Source organism: Phasianus colchicus, chromosome 15 (genome assembly GCF_987193195.1).
Source record: "Phasianus colchicus chromosome 15, bPhaCol1.hap1.1, whole genome shotgun sequence".
Classification (NCBI taxonomy): Eukaryota; Metazoa; Chordata; class Aves; order Galliformes; family Phasianidae; genus Phasianus; species Phasianus colchicus.
This window is the reverse complement of record NC_143450.1, coordinates 14,331,257-14,355,857: the sequence shown is the minus strand read 5'-3', so window position 1 is coordinate 14,355,857 and position 24,601 is coordinate 14,331,257. Positions and strand designations below refer to the sequence as shown.

The window sequence follows — 24,601 nt, the reverse complement described above, 5'->3', positions numbered from 1 at the left end:
AGCACAGAGAGGAGGTGCAGTGTTCTTTTCTGGGGATATTCAAGACCTGTCTGGACGCTTTCCTATGCAACCAGCTGTATGGAACATATCAGGAGGGGATCTCCAGAGGTCCCTTCTGTCAGCGGTTTATGGGCTGGTTCGGCCTGGCTCTGTGACTTGGGGAGGGATTTTGCAAAATCCGCGCCTCTGGAAAAAGGGAACAGGGGACCCCAAAATAATTAAAAACAATGGCAACGATCTGAGTAGAAACAAATTAATTTACTAAATATATTTTCGAAATGCAAGATAACACACCATAATACAATATAATTAGAATTGATGCTAATAAATCAAATATAATGAGACAGAATGTCCAAAAGGTGGATAGGCCTCACCCAACGCTGAGGTGAGATGCTCCAGTTGAGCAGCAGGGAGACGGGAGGAGAGTCGATGAAGAAGAGCAGACGAAGAAGAGCACATCAGGTGACCTTCCCAGGAGTTGTATCTCCACTCTGTGTCCACAAAGTGCCCTGGGGAATGTAGTTGTTCTTCTCTTCCAGGCAGGTACCCAGAACTTGAGCATTAACAGTTAAACTCCCAGTGCCTCACATGATGTTATGATGTGGAATACTGAAAACCAGAAATCACAAAACAATGACACCTTCCAACTCCAACAGTTCTCTGATAGTAACCTGTGTAATTCTACAGGCAGGTATTTGCTTTGTAAGCAGAGTTGCAGATCTCCAGGATTTTTTGTTTGATTTTTTTGTTTATTTGTTTAATTGGGTGTTTTTTGCAGTTTATTTTCTTAATCTAGCTCTCACCACAACGGGTAACAAATTCAAAATCCAAAGGATTAAGGAATACCTGAAGTATGTGTCTGGCTTAAATACAAAGATGTGCAAGTGTTGACTGGTAATTGTGTTGTATCTTGCATTTTTTTTCATTTTAGAGCAGGTCTCGTAATTGGGAATTTATCAGCATTTCCACTGGGGTAATTTTACAGGATTATCCGCCCTCTGTTCTTCCTGCTGGTTCATCTGGACTCTGTGGAGTGTGCTGCTAGCCATGAAGCCTTCTGTGGGGGTTTATTCATGCCATTACTGACATGGAGCCCTTGCATTAGGATTAACTCTTTACTCACTTTTCATCTGAATCGTGTGGATCAGTCTGTTTGTAAAAAGGACACTACCATGCATCCCTTTCCTGTTTGCATTATGGAGTTGAACTCTCAATACAGACATAATGAGTTCAAGCTGTTTACTTTGCTTGAATTTTAGAGGAAGAACTGAAATATAAAGATAGATGAGACTATAATACTGCATGGGCAGGTAAATGCTTTTGAAATTTTATATAAGTCTTGAAAGCATGTCACAAAAGGCTACAAATTGAGTGAGCGTTGTACTCATCAAGTAAAAATTACTAAGATCAGGCAGTACTGCATATTAGGAAGACTTATTCTTCTAAGCAAATGCAACCTTCATGAAGGAAAACACTCTTTAAAATGGGTAGAATACTCCTAAGATAGAGCAAACTGAAAATGCTTTCCCAACTCACCAACAAAGCATCCATTTTTTAAAGTGTGGCAATGTAAATAAAAGCAGTCTTGTTAAACTACCACTAAAAAGCTCAGTATTCTTGTTTGTAGTGCAGTGTGTTGTTATTTGGATTGCCACCATGCCTAGAAGGCTGGGTGGTGAACCAGAATTCCTCGTGCCAGTTGTGCAGCACCTGCTGCAACAGGCAGTCTTGCTGCAGAGGCTGCAGCCTCCTTCTGTTTGCTAGCAGGCTGCAGAGGTCTAAAATTAGTCCCTTGTTTTGTCATGTAATTGTGTGTATGTTTGTATATGTAGAGCTTGTAACGTGCCATCCCTGGCCCAAATGGGGCCACATGAAGTGAAGGTTATATGCAGACTGTATATTCATGAATGAAGGTTACGTGCAGGCTATAACTTTATGAATGAAGATGCCATTCAGTCTTCAAACTGAAATACACAAGGCATGTCACTTATAGGGTTTGGGTTGTTTTTTTTTTTTGCTAGGAGAAATGTGTAGCATTCAAAAGTAATAGTGATGTATGATAGACTTGAAAAAGTGCCCTCTACCTTAAAACCCCGTGAGAAAGATCTCAACAGATCCTACCTCTGGATTTTAGTCCTAGTTGCATGATGCATATGTTGACCTTTGCTCCATTGCATACAAAAGCTTCATACATAAAGTAGCCCAACTGCGTCACTGCAGGGCTTTATCCATTTTGTATTCCCCCTTCAGTGCTGCTGTTTCACACTTGGAGGTGTGATTATTCTACAGTTATCATGCAAGATTACTAATGTTGTATTAAGCCATATAATTTATGTTCCCATATTGAAATTAGGTTGTAGGAGTCCACTCAACAAAGAAACTTGGCATAAGCTTGGGGACCTGCGCTCACATTTTCTGCATTGAGTGATTTCTGCAGGTGGAGCCTTAAAGAATACAAATGCCTAGACAGGTCCCATAGAAAAAGCAGTTAAAATGCTTAACATGTCCTTTTGAGCTACTAATTACACTTCCAAGATGGTGCTTATTTAAAAAAAGAAAAAAAAGTTGGCAACAACTCAATTTTCTCTATTGTAAGAGTGCAACAGGAATCCTGTTTTTCATGCCTCAGAGAGCTCTTTTTAGCAAAGAAATTGAGGAGGGCCTAGGAGCAGAAATCATATACATACTTGTTTACCTGAGAAATAAAATGCTTGCTAGAATTCTGGTTTGTGCTGTACTGGAGCTCTGAAGTAAGAGAGTTTTGTTTTTCTTGAAGGTGGGAAACATATTAGGTATTTTACTGAGGCTGCTTCGCAGACATTGTGATTGTAGCCATGGTTCTCTTGTGTGTCTTAGTTATGTTCCTGATCTGCAAGCTTTACTCAGCAAGTTAAGCAGCTTCCTACCTTAAGCCATCTGAAGGTAGTGGCCATGTCTAGGATGTGCCACAGCAGTGGGAACATTAGTTTGTGTTATTAGGAGACAGCCACTCACCCTGGTTAGGGGACTGAAGGAATAGTTTCTATACTGCATATTACAAATTACCTGTGTAGCTTTACTGCTTGAGATACTTTGTGGTGTATTAAGAGTGCAGCACGGATCACACAGATTAAATGGAGCTCCACAGAAGCATTGCTCTCAGTTTGCAGGTCAGGGATCAGAAAATGGCCTGTGTTTCACAGACAGGTCCTTCCATGTGGAACTCCCTGAAATGACATCTGCAAAGATAGGAAGGCTGGAAACTAAACTAAAGCAAAACTAGATTTGCACCCGTACAACCTGATCTGTATCACTTGTCAGGACATGAGCCTGTACCATAAGCAACTAAATAATGAAACATACTGAAATGTTTTGTGCTGAACTTCCATCATTAATACTTTTTAATCTGTTTTTAAAGAGTTTTAACAGTTGTCCACCCAACAGAAGAGCTTTGCCCAACAAAACAAAAGTACTCCGGACTCGAGGAGAGGAATTCCAGCGCTGCCTTAATCACAGCCTGTCTGTACGTAGATGAGTATTCTCAGGGACAAGAGCATTGGAATAAGTGATCTGTGAAGAATAATTAAAACTAAAAAGGAATCTTTACTGATGGACATCTTAAGAGATGCAAGTCTGGAGATGAGAGAACTGGCCTTACGATAACTACCTGTCATAGGACAGGCCTTTCCCACATGGAGCAGCCCTGGTGCCTTCTGCTACTACTGCTGTTAAGTAGGAAGTAAGAAAGTAGCTGAAGACAATTCTCCAGTGACAGAATTGAGAAAACTGCTGCTCCAGTTGGTCATTGCAAGCTGCATCAGTACAGGCATCTCTGAAACAGCACTGGAAACCAACCAGTGGTGTGACCAATGCAGTGGGATTTTTTTAAACCACTGCCATCCTCATAGCTGGGTATTGCTGCTGTTCCAGCACAGCTGAGTGGGGGCACAAAAGGGGGCAGGAAAGAAATCTCCAGTGGGTTTTGCTGCATGACAGAGGGGTTGTGAAACAACATCTGCAGGCTTGTTGGTCTGAACTGAAGTAAAGACAGTTTGTGAATAGTTCGGCTTTTTTATCAGGATGTGGCTAGAGGGGAGAGGAAGAGCTGTAGAAGTGAGTGTCATAATGTGCTGAACTAGAGTTCAGCAGCTCTAATATTTACAAGCATTTAAATATCTTCCTAAAAATACTTTCTAGAAAAAACATTTTGGAACTTGATACTGAGATCTGTTGTCCTTCAGATATAAAGCAGGAAGGCTGGAAATGAGCTCATGTCCAAATCTCATTTAAAATAATTAGGTTGTCTTTGACTCCAAGTTCTACTGCAAGGCTGAGAGAATAATGTGGGTGAAAACAGGAAGTCAGCATGCGCAAAGCAGCAGAGACACAGAAATTATTCTGCAGATGTATGAAAGAAAACATGGTAAGGAACCTTACGATATACAGGGCAGTATTTGAAATAGCTTACAAACATGGACAAAGAGAATTTATGCCATACTTCAAACAAAAATAGTTTTTCATACGATGGAAAATTGTCAAATAGGATTGTCTGGACACAGTGGGTGGAATAAGGATTTGTATTTGTTGGCATCTTGGTGAGTAAGACAATTCTCCAACCACCTTCAGAATGGCTGACCTCACCTGCTTTGGAGCCTTGGTCTTAGCACTGATTTACATTTTTTTAAACTTAAAACATGAGGCTTTGAGATGGAACTCTTCCATTTAAAGTTGATGTCTTATGTTCCATCTTACTTGTACAGTATATAATACGCAATTAAAATAAATTCTTAAAGTAATTAGTAAACCCGACTGGTCTTTTAATGTACTGGCATTTCAGAATACACTAAAATAGAAGATAAAACATTCGGAATGTTGCCTAGCATTCATTAGCTAGTCATAGTGTTTCTGGGGATATCAGTTCAAGGTCAGGCTTTGCTTTGCAATTTAGTTTTGCACTAATGTTTGTTTTGTATACAGCAGCCTTCTACTATAGGCATAATTATTTATAATTGCTGATAATTAAGAACTGTGCTAACCATTTGGACTCTGCTACACCAAGAACACTTGGAAGCAGTATTTCTAATCGTTAGATATTTTGCAGGCTAAGGAGTGGGAATTTAGTTATCAAAATGCAGCTGAAGTGTTATCAAATAGATTTGACTAAAAGATAGAGCAATCAAGGACCTCTGGGCTGAAACATGTCTTTCATACTCTGACCACGTTACCATTCTCTTTTGAGCCTAAACTGATTTTTATAGCGACTGAACATGGAGGTGCATCGCATTACTGAACCTATAGTAAATTTTGTCACTCCTGTAGGCTCTGAGCGTTACGTGCACTCCATTAGAACATTGTGCTTTGGGTTACCTGTCTGCTGGGAAATCATGATTGCCAGTGGAGCTCAGGGGCAGCAGGGCTGGGGAGGGAAATCGTGGGTCTGGAGAATGGCAGCCTTGCTGCCCCTGCCGTGCACCTCAGCACCAAGCAGCTCATGTTCCTATAAACGCAGAGTGAAGGAGGACAAAGAAACCTTTATTACATTTTAAGTACCTGAAGGTTAAAATTTAATGATGTGCTCATTTTAAAAAATATGAATTGACTTATTTTTAGACTTAATGAAATGGAGCCTGAACTGGTTAGGTACTATAGCTCCGTGGTCTGATCAGGCCTTCAGGATTGGAAAATAGTAAACACACCCTGCAACTTTGTGACTCAGCTGATAGGAACCAAGATGCTTTGGGTTCCCCCCCCTTCAAAAACAGAATTCTAGAAGTTTGACTCCCATTCAACTCCAGTTAGAGTAAGAGCTTTGCAGAATTTATTTCCATATAGGTTTTGTGAAAGAACACTAAGGCATATGTCAGCCTCCAAGTTTTCTGTAGTACAGCTTATTTATGCAAAACCAAATAACTTCATCTGATTACCTGCATTACAGATACTCACTCAAGCAGCATATATTGACTTAATCAGTACCTTATATGTAGTTGTGATGCATGCTCACATACCCTCATGGAATGTAAGCCTGAAGAAGAGGAAGGGTTCCTTATTGTTTTGTATTGGCAGCCAGGTAAAACTCTGGTTTTGGAGCTCTTCAAAATGTGATGAGGCAGCATTACTTCTCTGATGGAGCCATTAAATGTTAATACACTAACAGCCCCTAAAGCATCATCCTACTGAGTGAAAAAGCACTTGAAATGAATCAATTGGCTTTGTGTTGGGCACTCAACATCTTTTTTTCATCCCCTTTCTTAATTTAGATTATTCCAGCATTAAGCCATCAGTGGGTTAAGAGAGTCTGACATTTTCCCCACACATTAGAGATGAATCTCTTGGAGATGGGGCAGTCTCTAGGACTCACATGTGCTGCTCCCCTGTGCCAGCAGTGCTAACGTGCCATCCCTCCCCATTCCAGGGAGAGGAAAATGTAAATCCCAGGGTGTATTCTGAAGAATTCTCATTACTGTTTAGCAAGTTCCCTGATCTGTGTTTTTTCCCAGTTTTATGTTCTCAGTGCAATATACCTAAAAACCCTACTCAAATAATCTTCTTCTATAAAATGCCAAGAATGCTTACTCTGTTCAACAAATGCACGTTTACACAGACTTTTCTCCTCCCAATATTCAAGTCTTACATTAATATTAAGTGTTCTCATAGAACTTTTATGTATATTTCAATAGAGTAATCATTCACTCAGTATTAAATGTAAGGTTGCATTGCAATAGGTAGGTAAGTCCTCAAACTTCTGAGCATTCAACACAAAAATATTTGTGGTGTTCTGATGGGCTTTAGTCTGTTTTCTTCCTCATTGGAGAAAGCATTTCTGCACTTTGGTTTATCTGGTTGCATAGTTAGGCTTTGTAGCAAGATAGAACCAGAAGCAGTATTACATAGCAGGGTGCAAATTGGCTTTGTGTGAAGCTGTGAGTGGTTGGAAATCCAGAGATGTACCACATTGAAGCTTTTTTTTTTTTTTAACATAATGCATCTGAACAAGAAAAATAAGACTGGTGTAAGTTTAAAATAATTTGTAGGTATATCAAGAATTAAAGAACTGAATGCCTTTCTCTGTACAAGTTCCATGGGGAGTGCATGCAGGTATTTTTGTGTCCCAAATCTTAAATAAGAATTCAGCTAAAGTACATTGAATTTACCTCACGTGGGACTTGAGGTCCAGCTGGGACACACCAGGCATGTTTGCTTTTTCCCCACCCTCACTACTACATCTTGCCTACAACTACTTTTTCCATTATTTTTCAGGATTAATATCATTAACTAGTTCGTTGTCCATACATGGTATGGACTGAGGGTAAATCCAGGTATTGCCTCAACTCATCCATTGAAGTGTGTGTGTGAAGCTCTGCCATAAACCTGCTCAAGCTTCTGTTGTTTTCTGCAGGGAAACAGGTGTTGCACCTCATCATCCCAGCCAGGGCAGCAGCCACGTGCACAGGGCTATTGCTTCATTTGCCTGTACTTCAGGCAGAAATGTAGTTCAACTCCCATAGAAATCATCACTTACTAAGTAAAATGCCAATGCTGAAGGGAACATGAAAGCAATAAACTTAATTCTCTTTGAGCAAACACTTCCTTAAAGAACAGTTAGTGCTTTGTGGGAAATGCAGAAGATGAGTGTACTTGAAAGAACAAGTTTAGTAAACTTTAGATTTTATAGTGAGCATAGAAATACAATATTATAAAATTAGCTTAACTTCCCCCCTCCCAAAGTGGAGTAGGTATCTTTTAGCTGCATTTCTGTTGTTCTCTTCAAAAAAAAGATTATTAATCAGAGCATAGAAACTGCTTTATTCTTCCTAATAAACCTCAGCAGAAGAGGTTTCATTCACAGGCTAACATTTTTGATTTGACTATATATAAGGACTACTATAGTTTCGTTATCTAAAAAGCATTGTACTTTGACTTCATGTAGGATTTTAGACTTTGTTCAGTGTTACTATTTAACTAATGCCTCGATGACAGTTGGAAGCAAGATTTTGTTTCCTGCTGGGCAAGAGAAAATTTTAGGTGGGTATGGCCAGAGAAACAATCACACTGTTTCTGGATTTCAGTCTGTGAGAGAGCTGTGCTGCAAATACACACTTAGATTACTACTATAATGCAGGAAATTGAACTCCCCAAATGCATTCCTTTTTCCTCCCACCCTCACTTTTGGCCAGTTTACATTTCTTACCCAGCTCATCTCCTTACCAGACAAGGATCAGCGTTGATGCAAGAGTGAAGAGGAAACAGAGTCCTGGGGAGGGAGGAACTGCAGGAGGACCAGCTTAGTTCTGCTTTGCATGAAGTGAAACCACGAGGCAAGCAGCTGGGGGTGAGGAGAATCCCAAATTAACTTCGAGTTCAAGGCTTATCAGGCAGTGCCAGAATCACTTATTTGCAAGGAAAACCTTTGGATCTGATTTTTGAGTAAAGTTTTGGATTACATGAAGAAGCTTCAAGGTTAGAGGCACAAAGTTACAAAGGAATGATCTGCTATGAACATCCAGTATTAGAGTTTGGAGAGGGGGAAAAAGAAGGCCTCACGGGTTATAATCATCTTATTAGATTTTTAATTGACTGACTAGGTTATACTATATAGTATACATGGTTTTAGTACTGCAGGTTGCAGCCTCTCCTACTGCTTTCAACAGAGTAGAAGTAACCCAGCAGCCAGTGTGTGCCTACTGCACAGGCAAAAGGAAAAAACTTCAGTTATCTGGTTACTTCCAACCTTACTAGACTTCAATTTCCATAGTTTATTCATACAGTTTTGACATAAAAAGAAAGAAGTTTCATTACACACTTGATCAGATGTGGTTTTACTTTGTTTACTTCTCCTTTCCAGCAGCTTTCTGATCTATATCAGTTTTAGTATTCTCAAGGAATGGGGGAAAAAGCAAGAAGTCCTCAGCACACGTCAAAGAGTTTCAGAAGCAGATTCCTGCTGCTTTAGCCTAGTGCATTGGTATTTCTAAGGGTACTCACATATTTGTAAGTAGACTTTGCAGAGGCTCCTTCATACATACTGCAGTAGTTCTTCCAGAATAATGGATTCAGTCAGAGAAAGTTAAAATGGTATCTAAATATTAACTTACACTGCTTTCATTGGTTCAGTGTTTTATATAAGACTTCAGAATAAAAGTTTCCTTTGCTTGGTTTAATATATGGTATGGAAGAAGTTAAGGCTTCTAGAAGATATTTTATGAGGAACTTAATACTCATAGCAGACTTAATACTTGGAGGTGGATAGTAGATTTGGCTTACAGGAGCTGCCTAAAGCATTTAGCTTTGAAATAGAGTTTATTTGTCAGTGGTGTTTCAGAAGTAAACCTATCGCTTTTTGTTCTCTCTCTTAAGAAGAAGTTTTACTTCAGTTAAGTCCTTCTCCGTGCCATTTTCTAGTTTAATAGAACTAGCAAAAGAGAAGGACAGGAGGAAGAAAAAGTCATCCTCTTTCCTACTTTGTCACTCAGAGTTCTTCCACACTATCACCCCTCTAGGTCAGAGGCATTATTCAGTAATACCTTCTAGGGTTGTTTGGATCATTAGCTGCCTCATAGCCCAACTTCCACCTTTTATTTTGCTCTAACTTAGGAGACTTACCATTCCATAGGGCATCTTCTTAGGTCGTGGTCTTTTCTCATCCTTCCATGGAGAACAGTGTGGCAGAAATGGCTTAGCCCTTAGACAGCTCTTCCTTTTTAGGCCACTAACCTTCCCTGAGCCTACACTCCCAGTGGGGCTGGTGCTTTGGCTATAAATGCTCTTCGGCAGCAGAGCAGCACCTGCTTAATGAAGCAGCACACCCACTCACACAGCTGCTGGTAATCACAACTCTTTTCCAGGACAGTTCTCTAGAACAGCTAGCCTGGCTCTTAATCACCTGACTGCACTCATTGCTTTAACCTGGAGAGCTGGGCAGCAATTGGCACAGGTGCAACTCAACCCTGTGGGAATTTGGTTTGTCTCCAGGGGTCCTGAGAGAAGCCCGTATCAGCACTCCATCATCCATTTGTTGCATTAGTCACCACTGTCAGCTCTCCTAACAATTCAGCCTCCCTTGACTTGGCAATCTTCAGTATTTTTCTTCCCTTTGTTTCTCTTTTTGCTCTCTTTTTCTCAGAGCCATCCATGCAAACAAAGGCATAAAAGTGTGTCTGCTGTGAAGGTTCCCGATCTGAATTCCTGTGTCAGGTCCTTTTTGCTCTTGACATCACCAGCCTGGTTTAGCTGTGGGGTTAGGAGTGTTAATTCTGCGTTGGGATTGGGTGACTGGGGTAGCAGTGGGCAGCTGTCCTCCTCGTCAGCTCTCCAGCAATTTTGTGTTTCAGCTTTTACATTTAGTTCTAACAACCTGGTACAAGATAGTAAACAATTCAGTTTGCATTTAAACATAATCACATGCCCTCTCATTGAATTTTGGTTGCGTGGAGTGCATTCTGTTATCTGTGTCCTATCTTTGTTGATAAACCGTTTCTCCCTTGCCAACTAAGTGGTGTAGCAGCTGAGTATTCAGTGGTGCTTCCCCCAGTCTGTGCTGGTACAACTGAAAATTACAGGTGGTGTAAGCTCTTTTGAAAATGAGATGTAAATGATCGCTGTGTTAAGTTACATTATTAGAGCTGCACTTATCAAAGGCTTTAAGGTTGTCCAGCACTGTTTTATGCCTCTTAAAATTGCTTTAGTCTGACAAAACCATATCCCTTCATCTGACGTTTACCTCAGCAGGTTCTAAATTTGGAATGGGAGGGAGAAAGGAGAGGAGACGGTGATTTGCAGAAAGCAGTGATTTATCCAACTACTCCCTGCTGTGCAGTTTTGAAATTTAGTTCAGGGTATCACATTTGTGTTCTGTGGTAGCCAGCATGACCCACATTTAGTCTGGCTGTCAGGGCCTGGGAGATCTTCAGCTCCACCCGCTGAATGAAGGTGCACAAAGATTTGTGGGGTGCCTTCCCACATCAGTGCTGCACCTCACAGCCAGGACTGCTCCTTGAGCAGGGCTGCCCAGTCTGCACTTGCTGCTTTTTCTGCTGTGGGGTGATCATACGCTTAGGCTTTGCACTTTGAAATGCAGCAGTGGGAAAGGGAAATCTGTCAAGCAGGAATGCTGAGAACGGGTCAGATGGTGACACTGGCAGGACGGGCTCACCGATATCCTGTGCTAAAACCTTCAGTTGTTAAATCTCACCAGTCGTGTTACCGTGCATTAACAAAACCCACTAGAAAAGTATGTCATCCTCTTTTGGTAGCAGGGAGGCCATGTAGCGCTGGTACCAGCAAGTCTGTTAATTAGTGCATGTGATTGACTGTGCTCTGGGGAGTATTCGCATTTCCGTACTGAATGAGATTTCTGTCTCTAGTACTACCTGCTTTCGTTGTTAGAAAGTGGAGCACGTTTATTAAGTGCAGGAGATGCAGGAGGAGAATGCATCGGCTGAGCGAAGGAGGGGAACGCTGCCTGGAAAAGCAGCTCTCTGCATGGTGACAGCCTTTGTGAAAGGCGTGCTCATTTGTGGCAGTTTCAGAGGAGATGCTGTATATATTGTTTTGCCATCTATGATTGCACTCATTAGATAGCTACTACAAGGTAAAGTTACGTTTTTACCTTTCTGGTGGTTTTCAATTGAGTTTTACGTATTTTAATTAGCTTAGTTTAAAAGCGTAACACTTAATGATTTTAGCATCCTCTCCATTCCATAAGGAACCCATCCCAGCTGCTATTTATAAGCTCAGAGCTTTACCCAGAATTCACTTCTTAAAGAGGAATTTCTTTTCTCTGGGTGGAGTTGATACTGACCAGCAGTGGGAGTGGGAAAGGGAAGAGGTGGGAATCAGTAGAAGAGCTGTTGCGTTACAGTAAGCAGTTGGTGCTAGATAACTTTTGTTTTAATGAAGTCACATAATTAGCTGCATTTTGTTTTTTAATGCATTTAATAAATAATTTCCATTAAATAAATGGCAAGTAGGTCCAGTCGATGGCCTTGTGAGGATTATTGTTAATGCTCTAGTGAGGTGCAGTGCTTTTCTGATGCACTCAGTTTGCCCAGGGCTGAAGAAAAGACTTGATAGAAAGCCTTGCTAGGTGTGATAACTGGGTGTTATCAGGGTGTCAGCAGTACAGCTTCTTCTCTGCATTGCTCTTATGTGTTTTGCTCTAGTAATTGTATCGCTTTGCTTCTAACGTGTTTGTAAACATGTTTTGAGCTACTGATTTTTAACTTACTGCACATAATCACTTCTGTGCTTCATGGCTTGTGCTTCTTGGTGCGGATGCTTCAATTTAAGATGGGGAACTTTGCCGTAAAAGCTCTTATGTACGCATGGAACTGTGCAGTAGTGTATTTGGATTTGTGGTAAAAAGGATGTTTATTGGGACTCCTTTGTAACCTTAAAACATGCAACTAATAGGTAAGCTAATACAGTATTTATATAAATCAGGGTATGCTTAAGCTGTTTTTCCTTTTCAACTGACTGAATCCCAAATATTTTATTTGTGAGGTGAAAAGAAGGCAGCAATGCCTTTTTCTCATTCCTTCTCTGTGCACGGAGGTGGTATTGGTCTGCTGCCATACAGAAATGCTGGAGGGAGGGCTCTGCCTAGAGGAGTTTTTGGCAGTTCTCTTCCACTGTCCAGCTGGGCTGTGGTAATGAAGAAGCATTGACCAGAAACGTTTCTGAATTTCTTATCAGGAACGATGAGGAAGAGAGTGAGAGGGGTTGAGATCAGTTAGATGCTTAACAGTAAAACTTAAGAAACTGATCAGAATCTCTATGTTAGAAATAATGTTTTTAGACTCAGAAGAGTAGGCTAAGGCTTGGATTAGAGTGCTGTTTTCTGCAGACTTGAAGAATTGAGGATCCTTTTAGGGATATTCTTTTCTTGGTTGCTGAATTTGTGTCATGAGTTGAGAATTGCAGTAAGCCTGGAAGTGATGGGTAGACAAGAATAGTAGCAAATGTTTTCTGTAGATCGTACAAGGGGAAACGTGGTGGTGGTGTTGATCAATTTTTGAAGTCTGGTTGTTAAAGAATTCGGATATGCTTATAATTCTAAGCAGCTGTCTGACCAGCTAGGAGAATGGAAAGTCTAAAAGTTTCTTTGTCCAGCTGTGGTTGCTGGAGGTTTTGCTTCTGTAGGCCAGGAGACTGCGGTATGATGGGGTATTTGCAGAGCAATACAGGGCTGTACTCATGAGAGGTGTGAGGACAGAATGTTTGTGTTGCATTACAGACACAGTTAAATTATTGGGGGCTGGGGTTGGATTTTTATCTGTCATTCTAGTACCATCGGATCTCAGCTCCTCTGTTCTCAGAGCAGGCTTTCTCACTTATAGATAGATGCAGATTATCTTTACATATTTGGATTGAATATCCAGTACAATACCTAGCTGTGAAATGGAAATTACCTTTTAAAGAATTCTCACTCTAACATGTCATAATCCTTTGTCGTTTTGTATCAACAGGAATGCCCAAGGAAAAGTACGATCCACCTGATCCACGGAGGATGTACACAATTATGTCCTCAGAGGAAGCAGCCAACGGAAAGAAATCACACTGGGCAGAGTTGGAAATAAGTGGTGAGAAACTGGGGAATGATCCTCAGTCAAGATTTCAGTGCATTTTAAGAGCAGCCTGCACATTATGAGCTTGAATCAGAAACACAGGGAGTCTGAAACAGCTGTAGGAAAGACGTTCTAAGTTCGATGTGGTACATCCAGTGGTAAACTGGAAGAAGCAATAACAAACTGAAGCTTTAAGCTGAAATTTTGATTAAATAAGGAATTTCTTTAAAAGATTGGCATTTCTAAATGGCTGTTCAATAGAGAAATGTATAGAAAGCAAATAGACTTCTAATTGCGAAGACTTTTCCTTCCAGATCACTGAATCTGTGTCTTGCTTCAAGTGCTACATGTCTTTACATGTGAATATCAGTACTTACTCAAAGGTTACAGATGCAGAAACCTAGTTAAATGCTGCTTCAAGAAGCATTAATTTAGACTTGGATATCCACTTGGACATCTGCTACCTATGCAGAGGAAATGCATTAAGTAATAGCTCTTTCCTTTCATGCTTTGTGATCTCGCTATAGTCTGATTCCAGCCAAGAGAAACCTAGGTGGTGAAGAGAATATATAAATCCTTTCAGCACAAAAGGTTTCTTTGATCACAGTCACCTGTTTGCATTTAGAGGATAGGAGAGAGGGAGGAGTTGTTAATGCAATTTTTAAAAATGCAGAGAAATACTGATTTGTACTTGAGAATCTTTCAAAAAAATTCTTAATGAGCATTACAGGAGAATGAATCCTTGAAGGAATTGCATGCATTTGCCTTGCAAAGTAAAATGTGACAGTGTCTTTGTTGCATTAATGATCACACTGTCTTTTCCTTGCAAAATACTTGGTCATCTGCTACAGAAAGCCACAATTGCTTTAATTGCTTTTATTGAAATCTCAAAGCTCTTCGTAGCAGGCTTTTGTGTACTAGTCACTCTCTTGTAGCTCTCTGGCAGTTACACCTGCATTAAACATTTTGGTACCACGGTCTGCCTTCCAGATACACACGTATCAGTGTAGCTTTCCCCAGGCACCGAATGTGAGTAGTTTCATTAAATAGTGTTCTTCATAATAAAAGGAATTATTATGTGTATGTGTTGGTGTATTTATTAACGATGCTGTTTTTAACGCTGGGGTTTTTAAAGGCTTTCACACTTTTTTAACCTTAGAGAAACTGATGGTGGTGCTCTTCCTTCAAGTTGGCACAGTTAGGTGATTCTTAAAGATGAAAAAAGAGCTCCTCCTGAGGAAAAAAAAATCTTGGAGAGAAGAAATGTTTTGAGACCTTCCTCTGATTATATCTCACATTGTTTGCGTGCTGCGATGTAAGAGCCTTGATTCTGTAACACAAATCCATGTTTCCACCTTTCAGTTTATACCAAAATTATACCTTTTTAAAAAATCTCTGGCAGTGATGTATTCAGCTTTCACTTGAATGCCAGATGGAAATCCGTGTTCTCAACCAAGCATTTTGGTCATTCCAAATATAGTACTTCTATCTGTTCCTGGCTGGATGGATGCCACAGAACAAGATTTTTGGTTTGAAAGATGTTATACAAAAATAAGGGGAAAATTGAAAAACTGTCTTATATCCCAAATATAAACAGTAATTGAAGAAATGTTTCTTAGACGTCTATTAACTGTGGAGGAGATGGTCAGTAAATAGGTCTGTTGTTTTGTATGGAACTTGAGAAAAGACAAAAGCTCAGAACTTAAGTCTAGGTTGTTTTTTCACAATCTTATGTACAGTAGTGCTTAATTCTTTGAATCTATAAGATCAGTGATTCATTGATATTTTATTTTTTTTTTAATTTTTCTTTCTTTACCTTCCTTCCACAGGGAAAGTGAGAAGCTTAAGTTCATCGTTGTGGACACTGACCCATTTGACAGCTTTGCATCTCAGTGACAATTCCTTATCCCGTATTCCTTCAGACATTGCCAAGCTTCATAATCTGGTGTATCTGGACCTGTCCTCTAATAAAATCCGCAGTTTACCAGCAGAGCTCGGAAACATGGTGTCACTCAGGTATGTGAGTTTTAACAGGAGTTTAAGTTGTTCAACTATTATCTCTGTAGAAATAGCTTGGGTTTGGGCATAATAGTGATGTTCTAGTAAACAAAAAGCATAAACGAATTCCCTCTTCCAGATTTTTTCACTTGTTCTTCTGTTCTGTGATGCTCTGTTCTGATGTATGGCATCATATATATGTAATGAGCTGTAGAAGTGCTCAATTTGACAGCAGTCACCTGTTTTATCTCTTTTCAAGTCAGGTTTTCACTCCTGTGCATCTCTTTCCAAACTCTTTTACAAATCTTTCTGGAGTTATCTAAGAAATACTGATACACAGAAAATTGCCTTTAACTCATTGCAATGCAGGAAAAAGGTCCGATTAAACATTCACGGTTGTATTAACTCCTGTTTTTCCTATTTATTCATTATTCCTAATAATATTAGTTCTTATTCTCTGGGTTTAATAATGAATGCAATTTTTCTAAAATCATCTCTTTCCCACCTTTGCTATACTACATTCCTATGGAAACTAAGGAGGAAAAAAATATCTATCATATGCAGCTTTTTAACCGAATTTTACAGTGTTTAGCTCCTCAAGGTTTTCATGGAATGTTATCTCCTTCTGGAAATGAAACATGAGTAGCAATGAGATTTGTGTTACAGTTAAGACTGCAACATTTCATTTTGTTTGCAGAACACTGTTATGTAAACACATAAATGACATACAAAGGTAAATATCTACAAACAATAGTCTTCTGCCCTTGACCAGAAAAAAAAAAAAAAGCCTTATTGTTAGGTTAATAACCAGCAACTGACTTCATTATTTATAATTTTGAAGATGTTTATGGTCAGCTCTGTTGACCAGAGAACTCTGAGTCTAAGAGTTACTAGAATTTTATTGGAAGTAAGGAGTAATGGACCACCAGCACAGCTTTAATGAAACTGGAGGCCAAGCAAGTTTGCACATAGAAATATTAGTCATTGCATTTTATTCTACTATAGCAAAGACCACTGTGGTGGGGAGAATTAAACTAGCTGATGAAATTGGTACCAAAAGCTCAAATTCCAAAGTGGTTCACATCTCAATACGTATCTCTATCTCTACGATAACTTTCTTCTCTCCTTTATCTACTCCTCAGATACTGTAATATAGCAATCCTAAATTTACTGGTACATTCTCAAATTCATCTTTGTACTTCATCAGCATCCTTTTATTTTCATCAATCTTTTTCTTTCCTTCTACAGTGTTGCTATAAAATTAATACTGATTACCTGAAGTTAGCTTACCCTTGCATAGTCATCAGTAGTGTCAAAAGATACAGTGCCATCTTCACAACGCTTTCCCAACTTATTTTGACTCTCTGGAGTTTCAGCTCTGCCAAGTCCTAGACCTCTTTTCAGTAGAGAATGATAAAGCTCGTGAATGTGAAATGTGTAGCTAAGGCCTAGGATCAAACTAGAGTTCTATTTGTGACAAAAACGTAGCACTGAAATCCAGATCTCTAGACGTGAAGAACTAGTGCATTAATCCACTGCGCTCTCTCTGTCCTCAGTAATTGCAGCTGATCCATGATTTCTTTTCACTGTGGTGAAAGTGAAGAAAAATCCGTAAGTGCATCCTGTGTGATAGCGCTCTGCAGGTCTCAGCTGTGCTGTAGTTTTATGTTTCAGGCTGGCTCTCACTGCAGATGCTTCCCATAGATTCTGGGGAGTCGTTTAACCTAACGGTAATTCAGCACGGGGCATTGCTAATATCCTGAGCCACAGAAATAATTTGCGCTCTCACACTTTAGGGTTGGTAACAGGTCTTACAACTCCCACATCTGGAGAACTGTGTTTGGGCTGTATGGCAGAGCTCAGCCAAGGCTCGTGGCATCTCCCTTTTTACTGCAGGTACTTGAAGGAAGAGGTGTCAGGAGGAGCAGTTAGATCTCTGAGCTTTGAGGAAAGAGGAAAAATAACTGTAACATGCTATCTTGGAAAGCTCAGATCTAAAACAGATTCTCTTGATACACTTGAAAGAACTAGTGGAATTTGCTGTGATCATCTCTTCTGTACAGCAGGGGTTCCATGCATGCATAGATCATTAGAGAAACAAATTCTTTCATCCAAGAGAGAAATGGTGATTATACTTACTACTCTGCCATTCTTCCTTCTCTCTCATTTTCCACTAGAAGATTTAGAACTATGTTTTTTTGTAATTCGTATATAATCTTTTTATTTTTTTAGAGTTTAGTAGTGTTTCGAAAAGCTGTTGTAGGAAAAAAATGCTTTCTTTAATAAATAAATGCTTATTCTTTAATAAATTAGGAGCCTTTTAATGTCATATGGAATATTAAAAAAAAATAATAATTTTAAAATAATTTAAAAAATATATAACTATTTAAATGTTAAGTGTTTATGGAATTGCTGAGAACTGTTGGGAATGTTGATGTTTTCAGATATTTTTTCTGTAAATAACATCATAATATCTTCTCTCTTTTTTTTTTTTTAACCTGCTGTGTGTCTTGTTCATACTTAGAAACCCCAGAGTGACACAGTGGGCTTCTGAATTAGGCTGAAATACGTGTTTTCAAATGTAGGATTTTCATATTAAAAAGAAAACACACAAAACCAACTACAGACCAGGTGGTTAGGTGTGTTATAGCCTGTCAGTCAGCTGAGTACTGGCTTGCTGTTTCTAGATAACCAGCTGACTAAAAACAATCTCCTCTTTATCTTCCACTGCTTCACACCACTTCAGTATTGGTGAAACAAACCCCTCTATTCTTAGCACTCTTTCTAAATCTGCACTGAAACCGGGTGAGTTCTTTGGAAGTCACCGCTGGGGAAGGTAGAGCTGACTTTTGCAAGGCTAGAAGAAGAGATGTTTCTTTCTTTTTCAAATGCAATCTCATAGATTTGCTTCCTTCAGATTTCTGTATTGGAAATTGTGAGCGAAGTCTTCAACTTAGATTGGGATCACTTTAAGAAATTGGAAAGCTTGCTGAGAAGTCCATTTTTCTCTGCCCAATTGATTGGAATGTCAGAATTCCAGGCACAAATTCTGCTCTCATGTTTGTTCTGCAATTTTGGAAGTTAAAAAGGTGTGTTTTGTGTTAGGAAAACAAACAGTGGTGGTGAGAGACACAGCTCATTTTTTTGTGTGCCTGGAAATGCGTACACAGCAGATCAGTGTGCACTTTGCTTGTGTGACAAAAGCAAGCAGCTTAATGGAGAGAATGAATTACCTGGGAGCCATGCACACTGCTTTTTTTTATGAGGTGTAAACCAGTGTTCTCAAGAGACCTTAACCAAAAAGAATTGTAACTCCCTGCACTAACACAGTAATGTCCAAGCTCTAGTAGTACTACCATGGTCCTGAATTTTTTGCTTACTTGTTTTCTGGGATATGATTTTCTTTCATTTGGCCTTTAATCACAGCTGAGCTGTTTCACGGCCTGGTTTGTCAGAGCTTTTACTGCTTGATCACTGGTAGTTACTAAATGCTTTAGTAATTGTTAACGTTTATCATATTTCTGTCTTGTTAAGATGAGCTTCCCAGTCACCTGCTTTCCTCCCTACTTCAGTGTGATACCCATTCTGTCTGTGCGTGTGTGAGTACAGCAGAATTCCCCTAATGCTGTTCAGTGTTCAAGTTTGTTTATTTTTATTTTTTTCTTCCTATGCTGCGGTTTGTTAGTATATTGTTTCTCTTTTAGTAACTTGTGCTATAGGCTGCTGAAGACAAACCGAGGTCTGTTTTCAGCCCTATATGATTGTTACTCTGTCTACAGGGAACTACATTTAAATAACAACCTGTTACGAGTTTTACCTTTTGAGCTGGGAAAACTGTTCCAGTTACAGACTTTGGGTCTGAAAGGTATTACTACTTTTTCTTGGTATCTGTGCTTTGTTTAATGATGTCTCTCCTGCGATGTAAGGGCTGTAGACTGCTAATTCATGAATGTTACTGAGCAGCAATCCCAGATGTAGCTGCTTACTCTGCTTCTATAAACATTGTGTAGTAATTGCTAAAGAGAGGAACAGGAGTCACTTGGGTGAAATCCTCCAAGTGTAAAGAAGCTTCTCCTCTATCTGCTGAGCGAGAAGCTTTCTGTTGCTTGTGCAGGAGTCAGATAAGGTGCTTGTTTCAGTAACAGGCTACATTAGCAGTGTTTTGTGGGGTTGAATACCTGAGATTTGAAGCTTGTTAGATAATAGATTTAGTATCTTTTATCAGTGATGCTCGCTTTTAACATTGATAAGTAAATTCATACTAGTTCTGCATACTTCGTTCATCACTTCTGTAAATGTGTTTGCAGGAAATCCACTCACACAGGACATTCTGAACCTTTATCAGGAACCAGATGGGACACGAAGGCTACTGAACTATTTGCTTGATAATTTGGCAGGTACTGCAAAAAGAAGTAAGTGATCATTCTTAAAAGATCTATTCCTGCTGTGTAAAATAAATGTGATTATCACTTTTGTCTCTACTTCAAAATATTTCCATAGTGTCAACAGAACAACCACCTCCAAGGTCTTGGATTATGTTACAAGAACCAGACCGTACCAGACCAACAGGTACTGTAGTGCTTCAAGAAATTTTTATTCATTTTATATCAAATGTTGATCTCTATTATCTGCTACTACGATCTTTGATGCTTAAATTAACCAGTTGTCTGCCCAGTGCTGACAGCCAGTTAGTTGTAGTCCCATCCCACCTAGAACCTCTGCTTCAGATTCTGTTATAATTTCCTTATAATTAGCATACTCTTCACAGAAACTGAAATTACTGTCCAAAGTGAGTGAGTTAGTTGAATTGTAACGTGCTTAACTGAGCATTTGTTGAAGAATAAAAAATTGAAGACCATGATCATAATTCCTCAGAAAGGTAAAGATTTTTCTTTGAAGTTCCCTATGTGTGATCTGACTCCACGCTTTCTTGCTATTTGGTCTCAGGTTATGTTTAATTGTTTACTAATTTCTTCTGCATGAATTGTTTAAAATAAAGCCTTTTCTATTTATTAAAATGCAACTTTTCTCTGAAACAAAACCAAATGTTATGCTGCTGGCTTACTGTAATCTTGCCCCAGAATGTCTCATTATATCCCTCCCATTCCAAATCAGTGCTGAGAAGTAGATTTTTTTTTTTTTTTTTTTGGTAAATTGTAAGGTTTTTGAAATGGAAATAAAATTGTTTTTATTTTACCTATACTTGTGTTCTGTGGGAAGGCTTCCTTGCCCTAACTGTGAATCTGTGAAATTATGTGATCTGTTACAGCTGGTGGTACAAATTAGGATAAATTCACTAGCTATCCTAAGGTATGTAAAGTCCTCAAGTAGATTATCTAAAATCCATTTTGAAACTCCTCATTCAAGGCTTTTCCCAGTAATGCACCACTTAATGTAAAGTGTAAAGTACATTTTTCTGCTGTGTATTGTATTAACCTTATGAAGAGTTGTTTTGATTTTTGGTTTCTATGTACATGTTAGTAAATGGCTGCCAGAAATCCCAACCTGGAGGTAATTTATCCTCATGGAAGGACTGAAAGATGCTTTCATAGTGCAGGTGCTCCATTTTGGTTGAAGCAAATGAAGCATCAGTTCATAAGTGCGCAGAAGAGAAAAGAGAAGACGACAATTATATGTTTTTTTGTTGTTAGTCTATCAGTATGTAAGTAACATTATTGTTCTGCAGCCTTGTTCTCTGTCATGTGTTACAACGTGCTTTGTGATAAATACGCTACCCGGCAGTTGTATGGCTACTGTCCATCCTGGGCGTTGAACTGGGAGTACAGAAAAAAAGCCATTATGCAGGAAATCCTGAGCTGCAATGCTGACATCATAAGCCTTCAGGTAAAAGATATACTATAATTTCTTATTTCTTTTCAAGTCTCACTTGCTTGTTTCTCTGTATTAAATATGCTCGCTGTAAATGGTATGTTTTCAAAACCCTCTGAAAATAATAATAAAAAAAAAGTGGTGTTCAGAGCAGTATTTGCTGTTTGACATCAAAAGAATGCTTTTCAGCCCACACAGTTGGAATGTGAACCAGCAGCTGCTGATCAAAGAAATGTATGTGGGGGTGTCTTTGCGTGTGCATGTGAGGGGTGTAATTGACACGTTTTCAAATAAAAGGCTTAGAATAATCATAACTCTGGGGATTACAGAAATTCATTTATATTTTCTTCTTAAAATACGAATATTGCTCTCAAATTTGTATTCTCCAGTGTACTTAATTCTTATGTGGTTTTTTTTTTTTCCTTAAATCTAATTTGGAACTGATTTACACTTCTGAAGAGTCTAAATGATATCAGTCTTGTGTGTTTTGGTAATAGTAGATTCATGGTGTGCTGTGTTCTGACTTCATAGGAGGTTGAAACTGAGCAGTACTACAGCTTTTTCCTGGTAGAATTGAAAGAACGTGGTTATAATGGATTCTTCAGTCCAAAATCTAGAGCTAGGACAATGTCAGAACAGGAAAGAAAACATGTTGATGGTTGTGCAATATTTTTCAAAACAGAAAAGTAAGTGATTTGATTTATAAAGCCTTCCATTGTCTCTTGCTCTTTTTCACACAATTTCCTGGGTCATTCTAAAGTCAAAATAATTTGGCATTGCTCACCCCTTTTGTAGCTGTTTGGTATTAACAAGTCAGGAGTTCACTTCAAATACTGCCATTAGGCATTAAAGACATTCGCGTTTTAATTCTTATTTAAAAAAGAAAAAAAATCTCAAAAACTGAATTAAGACTGCAAGCAGTGGTCATAGCTTTCCTTCCGTGCTTCTCCTGCTTCCATTCCTCTGTGTCCGCAAAGATGCCACAAGCAATTATTTAGTTGCTATTAAACTTGCACGTCTGAACTAGAATCTTATGCAGGATCAAAATGAAGCAGTCTTTCAGTAGTTCCTCTTCCTTTTTACAAAATAAATGTTTTCATTAAAATCAGCTTCATATCATAGCTAGGAGAACAGTATCCTTTTGATTTCAGTTACTGATTTTTATGAAATCATAGGATGGGCTGAGGCTTTCTTATTGTAAGTGTGATCTTTAATTAAGAAGGGAATTTATCTGTAACATTTCCTTTGATAACGGTCTACTGAAGAAAGTGTATACAATGTTCCTCTTTCAGATTTACTTTGGTTCAGAAACATACCGTTGAGTTCAATCAACTGGCTATGGCAAACTCCGAAGGCTCAGAAGCTATGCTGAACAGAGTTATGACAAAAGATAACATTGGAGTTGCTGTGTTGTTAGAACTGCGAAAAGAATTGATAGAAATGTCATGTAAGTGCTGTTTAGTTTTTGAATGCACTGTATTTTATCAATGAAAACAAACAAAAAGCCAACTGTATCATCACATGAACCGTGTATCTTTTCCTCAAATCCTCTTTGGAAATAAATTTCTCTGGCCATACAGTGTTTAAACTTACATCAACCTGTTAAATCCAATTTCCTTTTTACTGTAACTTTGTGCTGAAAAAAAAAAAATGAATATTCTGCAGTTTGAGGGATTCTGCTTGGAGATGCATGAAGGTATCAGAGAGTGAGTTGATATTAGATTATTCCTAATGCTTAGAATCAACTAGAACACTTAGCACTTAGTAGTTACAACAGGAGTTGTGTAACTCTCTTAAACTAAATGTTAGTAATTCTGTTCAAACAGATGGTATTTTTTTCTCCCCTCAAACATCTTGTTTAAAATGGAACAGAGTTAAAGATGATAGTATTTTCTGTTGCTGACTATGCAAGGTAAATATTAATTTTAAATTTTAGCTGGAAAGCCGCATCTGGGGATGGAAAAGCAGCTCGTTCTTGTTGCTAATGCACATATGCATTGGGACCCAGATTATTCTGATGTGAAGCTGGTTCAGACTATGATGTTCCTATCTGAGGTAAAGAACATTATTGATAAAGCTTCTCGTAGTCTCAAGCCTGGTGTTGCAGGGGAACTTGGAACCATTCCACTTGTACTGTGCGCCGATCTCAATTCTCTGCCCGACTCTGGTAAGAGTACTATTCCTGTGGTTATTCTTTTTTCAGACTGTTTCAAGTGCGTAACAATCCAAATGCTAAGGTCTCAATTTTTGAAGGGATTTTTAACCCAGGGAATATATTGTTTGATATGGAAAGCTCTAAAAGTGCTAAGAAAACAAAAAGATGTGGAACTGCTTCTTTTGTGAGTGACTTTTATTGCCTGTGTAGTACTATAGCTCTATTTTTGTTTTTCAGAATCATTTTGATTGTTGTCTTAAAATACAGGAATGGAAAAGAAGAAAATATCTTCCAAAATAACTGTCAATGTTACTGTGTTGCTGATGATTGTGGGTTGTTTTTTACGATTGGTTTTAAGTACAAAAATGCATGTTCTTCTCTTTAAAGTTGCAACCATCAATCGTTTTCTGCTCTCAAATGTTTTAGGACTTCCAAACTCAATACATCTCCTATGAGAAAAGAATTCTTTAGAGCTCCTTAATAATGTGCAGATTTCTTTGACTGTAGCCAACTGCAGAATTCAAGAAAAGAGCAGATTCGGTTTATCCCTTCTTAACTCTTTCTCAGGTATCCAATCTGAGTGGTGGATTTGAGAGCCATCCCTCTTTCTTACTGTTGATTACTACATATAGTTATCTCCATCCCTAGTCCACCTTCCTTTTGGCCTCTACTTGGCAACATCTTAGCCATTCCTATCAACCCTGACCTGATGCTATTGCTTAGCAGTGCTGCAAGAGGGATTCTCTGTGATGCAAAGAGGGCAAGTATTGTCTGATTGTGCCTTCAGAACACTTAATCACTTCTTTTAAATCCTGAACCCTAACACATTTGTTCTGAAATTAAGAGGTGCAATCATAGATTTTTTTTTTTTTTACTTTTATTTTTTTCCAGACAGAATCTGTTCTGCTTTGTAGCCTCTTGGATTTCTAGAGTCATTTTAGCCAAGCAGTGTTGAAAGCCAAGATTTGTGTGTGAAGATGAGAAGAAGTGGCCTACCAAGCACCATGGAATTTTACTTCCATCTCTTCTATCTTCCCCAGCCCTCTCAAGGCAGTCTGTTCTATTTAATTTACTATTA

At 38.8% G+C, this 24,601-nt stretch overlaps 1 protein-coding gene and 1 long non-coding RNA gene across 5 annotated transcripts in view; one reads left to right on the top strand and one right to left on the bottom strand.

Moving 5' to 3' along the window:
- Positions 1-24,601, top strand: part of CNOT6 (CCR4-NOT transcription complex subunit 6) — a 31,117-nt gene that overhangs the window by 1,458 nt on the left and 5,058 nt on the right. Inside the window, exons 1-10 of one of the 4 annotated variants that reach the window (XM_090151149.1) lie at positions 6,961-8,308; positions 13,443-13,556; positions 15,371-15,557; positions 19,319-19,404; positions 19,847-19,951; positions 20,040-20,108; positions 21,226-21,383; positions 21,900-22,054; positions 22,661-22,815; positions 23,305-23,535. In XM_090151149.1, coding sequence (XP_090007275.1) covers positions 13,445-13,556; positions 15,371-15,557; positions 19,319-19,404; positions 19,847-19,951; positions 20,040-20,108; positions 21,226-21,383; positions 21,900-22,054; positions 22,661-22,815; positions 23,305-23,535 — 1,258 coding nt within the window. In that variant the 5' untranslated portion in view covers positions 6,961-8,308; positions 13,443-13,444. Of the gene's footprint in view, positions 1-6,960; positions 8,309-11,735; positions 11,836-13,442; positions 13,557-15,370; positions 15,558-19,318; positions 19,405-19,846; positions 19,952-20,039; positions 20,109-21,225; positions 21,384-21,899; positions 22,055-22,660; positions 22,816-23,304; positions 23,536-24,601 lie in introns of those variants that run through there. The other 3 variants (XM_031598335.2, XM_031598336.2, XM_031598334.2) reach the window with 3 other exon arrangements.
- LOC116232178 (uncharacterized) lies at positions 139-11,024 on the bottom strand. Its single transcript, XR_004167623.2, has 3 exons — positions 9,580-11,024; positions 8,185-8,302; positions 139-609 (listed from the first exon to the last, which is right to left on the bottom strand). It is a non-coding gene; the product is annotated as an uncharacterized LOC116232178 (long non-coding RNA).